General features: G+C 42.0%; 1 protein-coding gene across 1 annotated transcript in view; it reads left to right on the top strand.

Annotated features, from left to right (window-relative positions):
• The first annotated feature begins 5,722 nt into the window (after positions 1-5,722).
• Positions 5,723-16,767, top strand: part of LOC142784685 (ATP-binding cassette sub-family C member 2-like) — a 74,308-nt gene continuing 63,263 nt past the window's right edge. Inside the window, exons 1-4 of the mRNA XM_075883165.1 lie at positions 5,723-5,974; positions 9,653-9,856; positions 11,974-12,120; positions 16,537-16,630. Coding sequence (XP_075739280.1) covers positions 5,834-5,974; positions 9,653-9,856; positions 11,974-12,120; positions 16,537-16,630 — 586 coding nt within the window. The 5' untranslated portion in view covers positions 5,723-5,833. The remainder of the gene's footprint in view (positions 5,975-9,652; positions 9,857-11,973; positions 12,121-16,536; positions 16,631-16,767) is intronic.

Raw genomic sequence — 16,767 nt, 5'->3', positions numbered from 1 at the left:
ATATACAACTTGATGACCTATATAGTGTAATGTAGTGGTAGTGGAGCTCGGACATTGGTGCGTGTGGGGCTTAGGGAATGACGAGAACAATGAAGTCGGATCCATCATGTTCCCAAGCTCGAACCTTTATGAAGTATTCCAAATTTAGGAATGACCTAAAAGTTGCTTTGGCTTCTCTCACTGAAGACAACGATAAAACTTAAGTCATGAAATGAAGTAAGGTATTTAGAAGAACGTTCATGAAAGCAGAATTTTTCATTTGGTCTTCTAAGAGGGTGTCTGGGAGCCAGTGGTGAAATTCTGATTGCTCTCGCGATCATAGATAACGACAAGCAGCTTGGAAGCAGCTAATTCAAATCAGTCTTTCGAAAACTGGGCGGATTTCAAATTTGTTGCAGCTACATTTACACACACGGTGGCTTAAGCTAAAGAAGACTATGGCAAAAGACATTTCGACTTTCTTTCTAAATAAAGAAATAAGAAAGCGTTATTACGTTATGTGAGATCACGCAAAATCCTGCCGTCTCAAGCTGACTCTGATTATGAGAGGTTATCGCCGGAAGAAATGAATTATTTTTTTGAAGCGATTGGTAGAGGTCTAGCAAAAACATTTTCTTCGACTTTAACAATCGACTGGCAAAAATCTTACATAAAGACAGACTACGAAAAAGTGAAATTGTCTGAAGTGTGAAGCGTAATTAGAAGCTTACCCTCGTCAGCTCCTGGTCCTGGTGGTATAAAGGTTCCTATGATTAGATTTTTATTCAAGATATCACCCAGTGACGTCCTCAACCTTACAAACTATTCCTTAAGCAATGCCTGGATACCCCATGACTGGAAAATAGCTACAGTGGTTCCCACATGAAAAAAAAACAAAGATTGGATTTTAACGTCGACAATATCGGACCAATTTCTCTAACATCTCACCTGATTAAAATTATAGCGGGAGTTTTAGGTAACACAATAAATCTTTGACTAGCTGACAAGCTTATATTATTCCTTTCGGCCCTGATGTCGTTGATTGACACAACAAAACATTTCTCTTAGAACCTTGAAAACCTAATCAAACCTGCTCATTCGTGTAGACGTATTTCATCAACTATCCCCACTGCGACTGAAACCACTGTTTTAGTTTTTGCGTGACATGTAGCCGTAAAGAAAAAAAACTCGAATCGAGGTCGCTGGTGACGATGACGCGGGCAAGCAGAGCCGAGAAGGTGGCACTTTCAAGTTAAATCCTTGAAGATGTTTTAAGTGCTTCAACTCTTTCAAATACAGAGTTTGTTCAGATTTTGGGCATTGTGGGGCATCGCAGCAGTAAATTTTCTATTTTTTGTCAATTCATGGCTATAGGGCCATGATGTTCTAATTTGATATAAAAGCTGTAATTAAATAAATACTTACAATACTCACCAAATCTTTCCTTTGCGGTTTTCTGAGACATTAACTGTGAATAAAATATGTACTAATAATCTGTCTGACAAAAATACAAATTCCAGGGCTGAAAGGGTTAAAGCCAAACCGAATGGGTTTTCGTAGCAAGTTCCCAATTTGGTGTGCTCGTGATGATTTAGAGAGCCGAATACAGCTTGCCCGAAAAAGACGGCACTACGCGGCACTAGTAATAATAGACATATCTAAAGCTTATAATAGCGTCGAGCACTCCATTTAATTGAATGCGATACAGGACTTAAACTTTCCGTGATATGTTGTGGAGTGGGTAGCAGAGTTTCTAAAACCAAGGGAATATTATTGTGCAAAAGATGGATATCGCTCATCTAAAGTCAAACAACGTGAAGTTTCTCAAAGGGTGGTCCTATCTACACTGTTATTTATTGTTCTGATGATCTCTATTTCCATTGAACGAGATATAACTGTCTACATTTAAGCGGATGACATCGCGTTTTTGCTGCAGACAGTGGTACTTATTCTTTTCAGCCAAAATTGCAAAATATATGTATTCCCTCGGACTTTGGCTGCCGTCAATTTCATTGTCTCTAAACATCAGTAAAAGTGCTTTGCTGGCGTTTCCACTAGCAAACTCTACTCATATTTCTGAACTATATAAGCAGGCACCAATTCCGCAAGTCAAGTCTATAAAGTATTTGGGCAATAATGAAAATGAAAAACTTAACTGGAGCCGTGGCAAAAGCACAGCAATCTTCAGGCTTAGTGCGCAGGTTGAGTGAAAGGAAATTTGGTTTACGTAGACACACCTTATTTAGGATATATAAAATGAAAGTGGACATACGCCCATAATAGAATTAGGGCGCATACTATTTTCGAGTGGACCTACGTACAAAACAAAACCTTTAGTTCTGTTGGAGCGAGAAGCGCTACGTTTGTGTTTGCGACTCCCCAGGAATGTCGCTATTAATGTTATATACCAGGAAGCTCGCATACCAACTATTCTTTGCCAATTCCGTATCCTAACTATACAAACTTTCTTAAAATTTTACGGCTTCTCAGCGAGGCGATCTGAATATGCTTTTATTAGTGTCCCTGACGCCTTTCTCCTCGCTCATTGGCCACGCATTCGTACTACCCAGACTATTTTTGTACAAAGGAAACTTGAAAGCATAACGGTAGACATCAGATTGGTAATCGGAACTAAAGCATTAAATCAGCATACCACGACAGAATATGACGAAATTTTCCCCCACTATCTACGTTTCAATCTTCAAGTTTTTTAAATAACAGGTTAGAAGATTACATACGCTAATGCGGAAATAAACATAATAGCCACTGGCGCTTCTGTGAATAAAGAAAAGGCAGCAGTAGGAATTTCTTCTGCTTACATTCGTTGATCCTTCTCAGTAAGACTGCGGGACTTCACTCCGTTTTTCGAAGCTGAGTTCCTGGCTATTATTTTGGCACTCCGAAAACTGCCTTTAAACGAAGACAGTGCAATGATCATTACCGATTCCCTTTCGGGGTGTACTGCTCTTGCACCTTCAGAACAATCAAGAACCCTAGTGACATTGCACACATTAGTTTTACCCAAACTGATGCTCCTGAAGTTTGCATAGATCCCAGGCCACTGTGGCATACAGTCAGATGAAACAGCCGATTCATTAGCTCGATCGAGCTTCACTTGATGGTCCTCTGATATCAGTACTAGCAGAAATAGAACACACAGTGTCAATCAGATATAAAGAATTGGCTATTTACACGGATATGATGAAAATATCACTAAATGAATGAACTGTCAGCGCCTAACATATCTCTGGAAACCTCAGTAGAGTAAATCTAAAATGTTAGAAGTTATCTTAACCAAACGTTGATGTCATTCCTCTTCATTAAACACTTATTTACACAGAGCTGGTTTGACGATATCTACCTAGTGCCCAATCTGCGAAGAAACAATAGAGCACTATTTTATATCATGTAAAAACTATTCATAATTGGGCGAGGACATTTATTTCTTCCGTTTTCCACACTAGGCTTAAATTTACCTGCCGATAATGTTCTTAGATTCGGTGCCTCTAGTTTGAGACGTTGCCACAGAAACGTATTCGATGCTGTATGCAGTTTTATTCAAGAATCTAAGCGCACCTCATTAAAATACATGCCTAAATATATTTTTGACGAATACTTGTGATAATGTGATTGAAAGTCGCACATTCATTCGGTTTTTACTGGGTGAGATAAACTCAACTGTCTGGTATACTCAGAGTTTAGTCTTCAAATACTGTTCTAGCTCAAGTTTACTCTTATTGATTCATGTTCAGTTTATTTTTTTAGTTTATTCTTATTTTTCATTTTATTACTTTTTTTTTCATTATTTTTGTTGTTTTAAAGATAGGCTCTCAACCAGTGTATCACATATAGGCTACTACTAGATTTCATGACCGATCACCAGAGTGGATTTGTGCCAGTACGTACAGGCAACAAACAAACAAACAAACGAACGAACAGCCCTCCCCCTAAGAACGGGTAAAGTGTCAGTGTCTTGTTTATCTACAACACAAATAAATACGTATATATAAGTTGTGCGAAATTCTAAGTGTTTGTTTAGTAAAGGAACCGACCACATACCATCCGCGGACCACAAGGCTCAGTTATGTGGCCCCCGATGCTAAGTCATAACTGGCCTCTTTTCTACTAACTTGACCGATGAACGCGTCTACGACTTCGCAGGCATGTCGGTCAGCAACCATGCAGCAGATATTTGTGAGTTGACTGAGAGGGTTGTTCAGGACCATAAGTCGCAATGCACCTTTTTTGATTGTGATTAATGTTAACAAATTGCAACCTTTTGAAGTGTGTGCGGAAAAGGAGCACTGTTTATGTACCATTCTGCACACATTATTTTGCCGAATTTTTTTGTGTGTGTTCGCTTCCAACGTCCGCCCTACCACTGATATTTCCGGGTGGTGCCCGTCAAGTCGCCTAAATGAAACTTTTCCCTCCAAACTCAGAATATTGCGACCTGTGTTCTAATATATTTTAGTGAATTCTAAATCAATATGTAAATGGACCATATTAAAGGGTCTTTTAGATGTTCATAGTTGGCATTATTTTACTAGAAATTATTCATTTGAGCATTACACAATTTAAACCACTTTTCTAATGTACACTTGAGGGAAAATTAAACAATGTTGATCCACTCCCCATTGTCGTGACAAGCAATGTTCGATCCAGACAAATTGATTTTGGGTATGCTACTTGACAATACCCTTGTTTAATCGCGTCTTAAATGTGAAGCGATTCTGATGCATGTTTTGTCCCTTCGAGCTTATCTATGCATATTCCTAGACGCCTAAGACATCATGCTTTCGTGGCGATTTTTCATAGGAGATGTTTACCAGGCTAGTATGACAAGAGCGTACGACAAGCATAAGTGGCTAGTGGTACCACAAAAATAATTACATGCACGTCATGAGAAGTATCATTTTCATGTCATTGTCTTGGTGCTATGACGGCTGCAAATAATTTTATATGTGCCTAATTTGGTATTGCATGACGCAACTACGACGACCGTAACTGACTGGCCGACACGTGCAAATTGTGGCATTTATGTCATGAACAGCACTATTTTCATGTCACGCACATAGTGATCTCTTGGCCATTTCACTGCATTCACATATACCCAAACTTGTATTTCATTACGTGACTGTGGGACCGACATAAACGGCGGGTTGTAACGCAAAAGTCATAAAATTCATGTCATTAACAGCAGGATCTATATTTTTTACGCTCATGGTGCGCTTGAGAGTGGTTTCTCTAATTGATATGTGACAAAAATGGTGCTTTTCGACGTGCCTGTAAACATGACGAAAATAAATGGAAGATACAAACATACAAATCTTCATATTAATTTGATAACAAAGTAATATTGGGAATCATACGTCTCGAAACCACGGTATGATTGTGACGTTGTAGTGGACGACCCCTGAAAGATCGACCATCTAGTGCTTTTTATTGTGCACTACTATCCTACATTTCATTGCCTTGATGCGCTTCTGACCATTTTGGATTCTGCATATATGTCAACGTTGATATGGCACGACATGAGAGCGTGAAAACAATAACTGAGGTGTCAGTAATTATACACAGCCTATTTTACGCTTCAATATTATAGCATACACCGATTGTATGTGCAACTGAAATACTTAACAGGATTGCACTAAACCGCTAGATAGTTCCTCCACTAACAAATGCTGATTGCAATCAAGACTAATTGTCGGCTGGGTCATATTTCTCTCGTGTGCAAGTTACGTGCCTGTCAGCCACTGCGCTTGCCGAAAATCCTGCAGGCCATGTGACCTCTTTATTAGCCGCTGACTGCTGGCTTGTGGCATCGTCGTTTTCTTTCCTTCCAAACACTTTCATGGGCTTCGTGTGCGTGCCCATTGCGCTGGGTTTGCTGGGTACACGCATAGGATGTGTCCCAGTGTTTGCTTGTCTTCTCTGGCTTCTTGTCATCGCAGGAGCCTCGTTCTCTCTGGAACCACTGCTTCACAAGTACTACGTGAGTAGTTTGTATACCGTTCTAGAGACGAAGCTCCTAAAGCCTTGGGTCTCTTCGTCACTTGTATATCTCTCGTGGTACGTGAGCGCCTAGTTGTATGATTGTATACCGTTTTAGAGACGAAGCTCCTAAAGCCTTGAGTCTCTTCATCACTTGTATACCTGTCGTGATGCGCGAGCACCTAGTTGTATGATGCACTCTCTAGCGTAAAAGAAGTGGTTGGACGGACGTACGGACGCACGGACGGACGGACGTCTGTAGATATGCTGTGATTTTTTATGCGACCAGTGTAAATGTACTGCTTGCACTTATCCTCTGTCTCTTAGACAAAATCAGGAGCAACTTCAATATTTATGAACGACGCTAAAATGAAAAGCCCACCAGATAGATTGAAAGAATACAGTTAGCGAATTGAAGTCATGATAGAGAATTCAGTCCCAACTCCTGCTCAAACACAGCTGCTATTTATAAGTGGCAACAAAAATACCCACGTCGTTTGGCAGCTGCGTAGACACACTTTGCTTTCTAAGCCGTGCGGCACACACATTTATTTGATGAGCGCATTATAGTTGGTCAACCTTTAAAAATCACCACAAATCACCATTAAAGCACCACTAACCATCATCAAACATGACTGTGACACAATATGTTTTCATGAGTAGGCACTCACGCGAAGCATACAAAAGTGGCATTCTGGCCCATGATGAAGGGAGCTGTGCAGCTATGTAGATGCACAAGCTGCAGTGGCGCATACATATGGCCATCAATGAGGTGTCACGTTATGTGAATTGCCAAATGGGTTCGTGCTCAAGAATATTCGACACGCTTAGAGGGCTCTTGCGTCAATCAACATTCACAGCCCAGCCACATTTATCTCTATGTCGTAGTGTTTTTCATAGCAGCACGAAGTCTGCCACTGCTCTTATTTGCAATGGACTTCTTTTAAAATGTAATTCAAAGTGCTTTCGAACTTACAAGACAAGTGAAGGAGTTTAAAATAAAGGCTGCCAAAGTACACATTAACGAGCCGACAAATCTAACTTCGTATTCACAAAAAAAAACGCCAGGCCTGCGTCGAAGGCACAGTACAGTCACAGCGAAAGCTAGAAGAGCGGCCATTCAGAGCATTTTCGAAACACTCATTGGGTAAATCCTGCAATCACGCTTGCTTGACACCCACTAGGGCGTTATAACTAAATTTTGGGTGCAGTAGGCCGTAATTCGCTATGCTATTTTTCATCATGGTTCAGGAAAGCCTGGTATCCGCTAAACACTTCCAAAGAATTTTGTGCCAATTGTTCATGCAGTGGCTGACGATGATGAGAAAGTATGGCTGAAGTGGGTATGCGCCATCGTTAAGAGGAAAACAAGAACAAGTGGTGTGTTCTAATACTCACCGTAGACGGCTAAATAGACAGCTAAATCGACGGCAGCCATCTTAAGTCCTACTCCAATTCTCACATAGCCGGCAACATAGACAGCTCCGAGAAGACCGCATCGTAGACAATTACCATGCAGGCTACATTGCTGTCTAAACAAAATGCCGGCTCAGCGAGTCACTCAGATCGCTCAAATCTCGCCGGATTAATCGTATGCACACAAGCAGACGCTTTTTCAGACGCTCAATGTGAGTAACGTTTGTTTTTTTTAATTAAACACGAAATAAGCCAGAAATTAGAACTGAAACGTTTGTTTATTTCAGCTTTTTGTTCTCGACGTGAGGTGGTACATCGTCGCGTAAAAGCTGTCTAAATGTGCTCCATTGCTCGGACAGCATGGGCTCGATGCTGTCTGATAAGCAGGGTTCGTAGATTGTCTATATGCTGTCTAAGAATTGGAACACAGCCAAGCTTTTGTGATGGGTTGGGGCATTATACGGCCCACTCGTTGCGCTATTCGAATTGTGCGATGACTGGTTGTTTTTTCGCTGTTTTAAAACACTTTATAAGTTGTAATAACGCGATTACTTTCCCGACATCAAGCCTGCCTAAGGCAAGTTTGACAACAAGTCACAAGCACCGGTGTAGCTCAGTAGCAGAATACTGGGCTGGTACCGAGGGGACACGGGTTGAGCCCCACTGTGTCTTTGGCGCAATTTTTTCTTCTAATTTTGTTTGACGTGGTTACGGACACCGGTGGCAACGGCGGCGGACAATTGCGCGTGACCCGAGTTGTGACCTCATATCAGATTTCGCTGTAAAACTTCTAGTGCTATAAATTTTCTGAAGAGAATACCTTAGCCAACTTTGATGCGCGGAATCCCATCAGCGAGCGTGATTGACGATTCGTAAAACGTAATTACGAAGGACACGTTTTATTTTTTTTTCATTCGGCCAGAAATGTTTCGCAGAGTGTCTGCTTATCTCAAAACGAAAAAGGATATCAGCAGCAGCAAGGACACAGCCACACCGCGTCCACGTCAGTTTTATTGACTTGCAGTAGCCGTCCTTAAACCGCTAAGGACGTGTGCTAAGCAAACTGCTGCCCCAACTAAAGCAGTGAACAGGCTACGCAGGTGTGAAATAGTTTTCACAGCGAAAGTTGTCATAAGAGCACAACTCGGGTCACGCGCAGTTGTCCGCCACTGCCGCTGCCATCACCAGTGTCGGTAACAACATCGCGCGAAATTTGAAAAAAAGACCTAGCACCAATGACCCAGTGGGGCTGGAACTCGGGTACGCTGGGTTCCAGCGCATGCAGGGTCTTACCACTGAGCTACATCGGTGCTTGGGACTTGTCGGCAAACTTGCTTTAGGCAGGCTTGATGTCGGTAAAGCAATCACGTTAATACGACTTATAAAGCGTTTTAAAACAGCGAAACAACAGGCAGTCGTCAAATAATGCAAACAGTGTAACGAGTGGGTCGTCCAATGCTCGAACCCTTTACAAAGCTTGCTCTTGTTCCGTCATTAACTGTATCTCACTTCAGTCATAATTTCTCATCGTCGTCAGCCACTGCACAAACCATTGGCACAAAATTCCTTGCAAGTGTTTAGCGGATACCACGCTTATCAGAAGAATGACGAAAAATGGCATAGAGAACGCCAGCCTACTACCTGAACAGATTTATTAATAATGTTGTAGTGGATATCAAGCAAGTGTGCTTGCATTAGTTACCCAATCAGTCTTTTGAAAGGCTCTGAAAGGTTACTCATCTAGCTTTCGCTGAGACTATGCTGCGCCTTCCGCAGAGGTCTGGCCTTTTTTTCTAATATTCAGGTGCATCAACAGCAGAATACAATGATTTCATTTTCTTTTCTATTGGGCAAGCTTCAAATTGACAGGCATGTTGCCAGGAATTCCACAGACATTTTCTGTAACAGTAAAAGAGTGTGACGCATATTTTTGTATATATGCACGTACTAACGCAAGGTTACGCATTCAGGCATTATCACAGTATAATACCTATTCTAGAGAAACACAGGGTTGTCAATCACTTTTATATGAATAATTGATATTCTTACCCACAAAGGGATAATGATATTGTATATATACAACGAAGGCAGTGGCGCAAACTTTCGCACAGTGTACGACATCTTAAATCTCCAGTGTGCCGTTTATGTGCACAACACTCGTGGTGTATAGTCGGCGGGCTGAGCTTTTTACTAACCTAAAAAATCATGGATTCTACTTATTCACTTTCTCATTTCTTTTTTTCAATTTCATCGTATGCTGCAGAATAAACTTTACAGGTATCGAGACGAGCGGCTGAAGAAGCTAAGTGATTTTCTGTCAGTACTTCGAATGGTGAAGATGTCGGCTCTAGAAGACGTGTTTAGAAGTAAGCTTCTTCACCTCCGGCTGAAGGAGATAGACCAAGCCTACCGCGTCAACGTAGTGGACAGCCTTCTGGAGACAGTCATCAGTGCGTCTACGTCTGTGGTAAGAAGGTGGCTTGTGGCAAGGGTATTTCGGGCCCATTTTTAGTTTTAATAGACCACTCATACACCAAAACAAATACTGCGTAGTTAAATAGCCAATTTTATAGCAACATGAACAGCGTACGCGGAATAACTGCGTGACCTGCGAGATATAACTGACGAAGGAAACGTGACTTTTCAGGGTTAGATGCTATGAGATAAATCCTAAAGATACTTTTGGTGGCGCTCTTTTCCTCGCCATTACTGCCCCAGGCATTGTTGATGGGATAAAAAGAGAGCACCCACATAACTGTAGCCGTGGAGCTTTTCTCTATGCGTGGGAGCCTGATATCATACCACAGAGCAATGCATGTTTTTAGCAGGCGTGCGGCAAAAAGACCTTTCAGGTGCATTCTAATTTACTTACACTCGTAACTACATTAATGCACTTAGTAGCTCACAGAACCAGATAGCTCGGGAACATTTGCATGAATGGTTGGTGTCTAGCTACTTCAGCTGCAATAGCGTACGTATTTTGACTCCTATATCATAGCTTGTGTCGTTTCGTCGGAGCACATGGTTCTTCTATGCAGTGAACTCGTTCGCTCCTATGTTTTGCCAAGTATTTATATAAAAGCAGCGAAATGTTGGTGAGGACATGTTGTGTGACCTTACAACACGGTTTTATATTTTTCAGTTCCAATATAAGAGAAATGTTACCAAGAGAGACTGAAACCAAAGTGCCACTACAGCATACACGCGTTAAATTGAATAGAGCATTTCAGACACATGCGGGCACAGCGCTGTTTTGAGGACAATATGCTATGTTATTTTGAAATATTGTGAAACAGTGTCAGTGAATATATGGGGCTACATCGTTATGGTATATCCTTACTTTATTTAAACTGAACTGCCCGTGCGCAGGGCGCAGTGCAAGAATTCTGAAAGTAGCGTAGGCGAGAACAAGCCCACCTGCTTTATTGACATTCATTTTTCGGCTCCTTTTTGACGTGCAAACTAAATACTGCGAGTGATTCTGTTTCTGCAATAGGCCAAATATTTTCGGTATGTTATTATGTGATCTGATGCACATCCTTGAGTACTTTAGCTACCATGGCACGAATCACTGAACCAAGTATTGCCAAAGAAATTGAGCGTTGGCCTAATATAGTGCACTTCAGTATATAAGACGAAAAAAAATAAGGCAGAATTGTTGGCGAAGCAGTACTTCTACAAAGCTAACGCAAGAAAATGATTGCAAAGTTTAAAGAACGTATGATTTCACTTGTGTAATTATTGAGCCATAGTTTCATGCTCAAGGAAGTTGTTCTGTGCGACATAGGTCGCCAAATAAAGATGCAACTCACCAAGGATCACTCAGGACATACACTTTGCGCATAAGTCTCCCTCGAACACAAACTCAACAATATTTACCTCCACCGTGCTCGGACTCAGACTCGCCAAAATTTTCCTCAACCAGACTCACTCGATCTCAAATTCAGTACCTGATCTGAGTCTCACCCCCGTATTCACAAACGCCCCTCGATTCGACTTTCACCCTTCACTTGACAAATTTGTGCAGTGCTCTCCTGCTCAGCTGAAAATGACTCTGCGCTACTCAAGAATAGCAGTACATTATCACTGATATGCTGTGACTTTCCCTGTCTAGAAATGGCGCTTCCATAAGATTCTTCAAGTAAAGGTGGAGTGTTGGATGAAGGGGCGTTCTAGAATACAGGGGTGAGTGTTAGTGAGTCTGAGAGGGTATACTCATGAGTTTGCCGAGCTGTAACTGTGGTCCTATGCCCAAATATGATATATTGACATGTGAACAACTCATTGGAAAAAATACAATCAACAGAGATTTACGTTAATGCGCAACACCGATTATAGAGAGAGAGAGAAAACAAGAAAAATAGGGAGTTTAACAAGACTAAGCCCAGTTCGCTACTCTACACGTGGGGATAGGGCAATGAGGAACTAAAGAGAGAAATAGAGAGGTGGTGCCACACTAATTAAAACACCTTAAAGATATGGGGCATATGTATTCCTAAAGGCCAGTTTTGCTGCTTTGGAATGCATTTTTAGCGCTCTAGCGAGTGTTTCTGGGTAGGTTGAATGGTATCTTATTATTTACAGATGACTATTTTGGCATTTGCCACCGTTACATTCATAAACCCGGAGAAAATATACAGCCCAGCTACCATATACTCATGTATGTACACACTGTCACTGATGGACGTATTCACATCTACGCTGACCCACGCTGTTAGGCTAAAGAGCCCGGTGAGTTTCGTTAACAGAGCGTCGTGTGTCTAAAATAAATGTTATAAAACAACCATTGATCACAGCTATTGCCTCACATTAGGATTCTCGATGCTAACCTGCAATTATGGCTTTAGTATATCTACAACAACTGAAGTTCGCAGCGCAATGCGTGGGTAGTCAGCGTACATAATATGCGCTAGCTACGTGCTCCTGAACCCAACATGCATCACAGTTGTTGTGTGATACAAGTCTAGAAATTCATTTCCGTAATAAGAACACACCGAAGCACACCACTGCGGTACCAACTCTCATTGCACGATTTAGCAAGACAATCATCAGGACCAATATTTTCAAGAAAGGTTGAACACTTGTGTGACAGCAACGTGATCTGCAAATCAACTGTCTACGCAGAGAAACTACTCGCTCTTTCAAGCTTATAAAATCTCAATAAGCTCCATAATGCTGGATAATGTGGGTGTAGAATATACAGCTATCTCTTGAAACTTTAACTACAGAGAGCAAATAAAATAACATCGCTGTTTAAATAAACCTTCAGGTAAATCGCAGGTCTGAGACCTATGCAATAAAATAAAGCAGCCTTGGCACTTTTCTGAGGGGCTTGTTTCTTTGGGAGACGCAACCAACTAGATTCGGAAGGCAGTTAGGCCAATGAAATCATAAATGATGATAACGGCTGTTTTTTACTGTAATTTACTAATTATAACGCAAATATTATAAATTGACGTAGACGGAGAATGCACCCACTGCATCTGTGGAATCTCACAAAAAATACTCTTCACCGCATTAATAAACAATCCAGTAGTGGACCAAATAGGGTAAAGTATTTAGCCTGGGTAGTTCGACGGAACCCGTAAACTGAGCACAATGCTGAAAAAAGTGAGTATATTCGTTTGGTATAATTATTTACTAACCCAAATGCGTGACACTAAATGACGTTCAATGACGTAAGGGTTTGTTAGAATAATGTTATACATACATTCAGAAAAATTGCATGCAAGGTTCTCAAAAGTCTGAGACATTGTAAGCGTTTGTCTCTATAAAGATCGGAAATTATTTCTCGCCATGCCCCAAAGAAATGAACAGCGTTAACAGATTCACTGATTGATACGTGGTGTTTAACGTCCTAAAACTGCCATATGATCATAAAACAGCCATAGTAGAGGGCTCCGGAAATTTCAACCACCTGGGGTTCTTTAACGTGACCCAAATCTGAGCACACGGCCCTACAGCATTTTCGCTTCCATCAAAAATGCAGCCGCCGCAGCTGGGATTCGATTCTGTGACCTGCGTGTCAGCAGCCGAGTACCTTAGGCACTAGACAACTGTGGCGGGGCCGGTAACAGAGTCAAAAAGCAGGCTTCAGCGAAATGACATTGAAGGAAATTAGCGTTCCAAATCTATAGAGGTTATTAAAGGACCACTCACCAGGCCCCACAAAAATTTTATTTAGACCGTGGAAGTCGTGTATCCATTGAGGAGCATTTTGCCACGATTGTTGGTTTCAACTATTTCCTTACGATTTGAGAAAACTTTTTCTTTTTTTTGAAGTGGCGCGAAACGAGGATGAGAGGAGGTGGACTAGATACCCTTGCCGCTCCTCCGCGTAGCCTTCGCAAACCAAATGCCTTTCCTACTCTCTCCGGCATCCGACTAAGAGGCCGAACAAGCCCAACCAACCCCCAAGCATGCGAGTGCTGTTTTAGAGACGAAGCTCCTTACAGTGGCACCCGTTTGCCCCTCGTGGCCGTAGTAGTGTTGTGTAACAAGTATCACATTTTGACCTCCAAGGTGCTGCCGGTCAGAGAATTCTTCTGTGCGTTGTTAAACAGTAAAATATAGTGCTCAATGTACATGCCAATGGCTGCTAAAGGGTAATGAGAGACGGGAGCATTCGGCTTTTAGTTAACGCGCACTCTGCAATTCCCAATAGCAGCCACTGGCATGTACATTGAGCACTATCTGACAAGAAAGGGTTGCTACGTTATACTCGCTGGGTGTAACCTCCTAGGTTTTAGAAAGGTTTAGCGAGCGTTGCGTCATAGTTTCATAAATACAGTGAACCAGTATATACCATGAACTCTAAGTGGTTAAAGGTGGGAGGTAGACCCGCAGCGCAAGTCGTAAGAAAGTGTGCATGTGCCAGCTCTCGTTTAGTCCTTGGAACGTCCTCTGGATGGCGGTTCTTCTATATGGGGAATATATGATGAAAAGATGCAAGATGGTGGTACATGGAGTGTTGAATAGATGAAAGAACGGACACACAGACAGATGCATGGATGGACGCATGAACGGACGCAGGGGCGGCTGCACGAACGAACGCAGGGGCGGCTGCACGAACGGACACACGCACGGACGGGCGTATGGACGCATGGACGGTCACACAGACGGACGCATGAACGAACAGAAGCAAGAACGAATGGACGGACGAATGCTTCACCCCGCTCTCCATGATTCACTCCGTGGATATGCTGCCAATTTTTCTGCACAGAACATTAAATTATTGTTTTGTTCACTCTCTCCACACGCAAGACTGTCGTCTTTCTACGACATTTGCAGATTAACATGCAGATATGGGGCTTATTTTTTTTACCAGCGTTATATTATGCTCTACTGCCTGTTTCTGCAGAATGGCTTGGAAACGCTAATTTAGACGTCGTAGAATCGATGAGAACAATAAGTGTGCGAACGCGTAGGAGCTTTACTTACGCTTCCATGACTATCGTCTGCTCGATGCGCTTACCACGGGCATAGAGTTGAACTCTGGTGCTAGTGTCTATGGGAGCTGCAACACACGGCGCTTCAGCGAGCATGGGAATGATGGGTAGTACAGACATTTGTCTAATTTTTGTACTAGTGGCCTGCTTCTGGCTTCGTGTGTGTTCGTGTGGCTTGGAGCTGTTTTTAGGGGCGAAACTCCTTAGGGCGTGGGCTGTGCGTCCCCTGTAGCCTGTATGTAGCCACCTCTAGTTTAGTTCTTGCAGTGTTCACTAGATGGCGGTACCGTCCCCTGTATGTAGCCACCTCTACTTTAGTTCTTGCAGTGTTCACTAGATGGCGGTACTGTCTCCTGAATGTAGCCACCTCTCGTTTACTTCTTGTAGTGTTTACTAGATGGTGGTACTTGTAGCTGATGATGAAAAGATGCAAGATGTTATAAACTAGAAAGCGGTACTTGTAGTTGATGAAATACGCGAGATCCTATAAAATAGGAATGATGTCACATATGGCGCGTGTCATTTGTTGAAGGCAATCGTTCGATTTAGTGCGGCGACGTACGCTAGGGGGAGCGATGTAATAAAATCGAGTGGGCAAAATGTACAGAGGATTCATGGTTTACCAGGTTTACCTCCGGAGCTTCGCCCACTCATCATCATTCACTTCGTGGATATGGCGGAATTTTTTTTTTCACGAAAACATAAATTAGCAAATGTTCACCGTTCGCGCTTCACAACCTTATTCTTTTAGGCTTACCATTTTGAATCAAGTCACTAAGTTTAAAAGGGTTCGTTCTTTTTTTTCAAAACAAAACTGAGACACAGCAATAAATGAAGTCGCAAGTACTATTCGCCACCCGCAAGTACGAAGACTAGGCAAATGTGTGTACTACCCATCATTCCCATGGTCGCTGAACGAGAGCAGCGCCAGGGTGCCCAATAGTTAGTTTTGGGAAACTTTATGACCGCGGGGACACGAACACAAATGAAACACCGGCACATTAGCTCCGAATCTTGTTGCTATTCACGGTAAAAAAATAGAAAAAAACACGCACACATACCATTATTGCGTCTCAATATTTTTCTAGAGTTTCCATAATCTCTTCAAGTTACAAATTACATAAACCACGCGTGTCGTGTTGAATAATTTTTGCCATTTCATCTGCCGGAAATCAATGAAGCTTACCTCTCTGTCTCACGTGCCACTTACGTCAAAGCATAGTTGTCTGCGTAGAGAACCAACGTCACTGCGTTGCCGTCTACGTAGGATCATGCATACGCGCACGTCATGCCCTTATTCTTCGGGTGCACGCCCGCAAAAGTAAGGATGCCCTATAGCAGCGTTAAGTTTGAAATTTGACCCATTTCTGCGGAATAGTGTTGCAAATTTGGCAGACGTGATCCTGAACGCCCTATGTCTACGCGTCGCACTTGTCAGCTCAAAATTGCAAACCTGATGAGTGGACCTTTGATATTTTGGTCAGTCGAACAAACTTAAAAACTATTCCATGCAATTAAAACAAATCATCAGAGGAACAGCTCACGTAAGTAAGGCCTAACAGAAGAAGTGGAAAATGTAAATCGTCCCTTCCGTAAATCAGCACTAAAACAATGAAATAGAAAAGAGTAACAGTTTAGTACACATTCGTTGAGTGACTTTATCGAAAACTTCTCAGCTGCATTTGTTTCGTCTGTTAAGGTTTTTCGCAGCTGCCGAAGACTAATGTCATTTTTTGCCGACGAGGAGTGGAATGCCGACGCCACTAAAACCCTCCAATGTACACAAGCTAGCAGTAAGTGCTCTCATAATTTACCAATTTAGAGCTGTCTCATTGTCACTCCTAATTTTTAAGTTTTTTTTACATTTCCACTAACATACAGTGCTATAAAGTTAAGTAAGTATCGGTTACGTTACTTTCCGCGTTTTTAT

The sequence above is a fragment of the Rhipicephalus microplus genome, unplaced genomic scaffold, assembly GCF_043290135.1.
Source record: "Rhipicephalus microplus isolate Deutch F79 unplaced genomic scaffold, USDA_Rmic scaffold_15, whole genome shotgun sequence".
NCBI lineage: Eukaryota > Metazoa > Arthropoda > Arachnida > Ixodida > Ixodidae > Rhipicephalus > Rhipicephalus microplus.
Note: the sequence above shows the minus strand (reverse complement) of the source record. Positions and strands in the feature narration are given on the sequence as shown.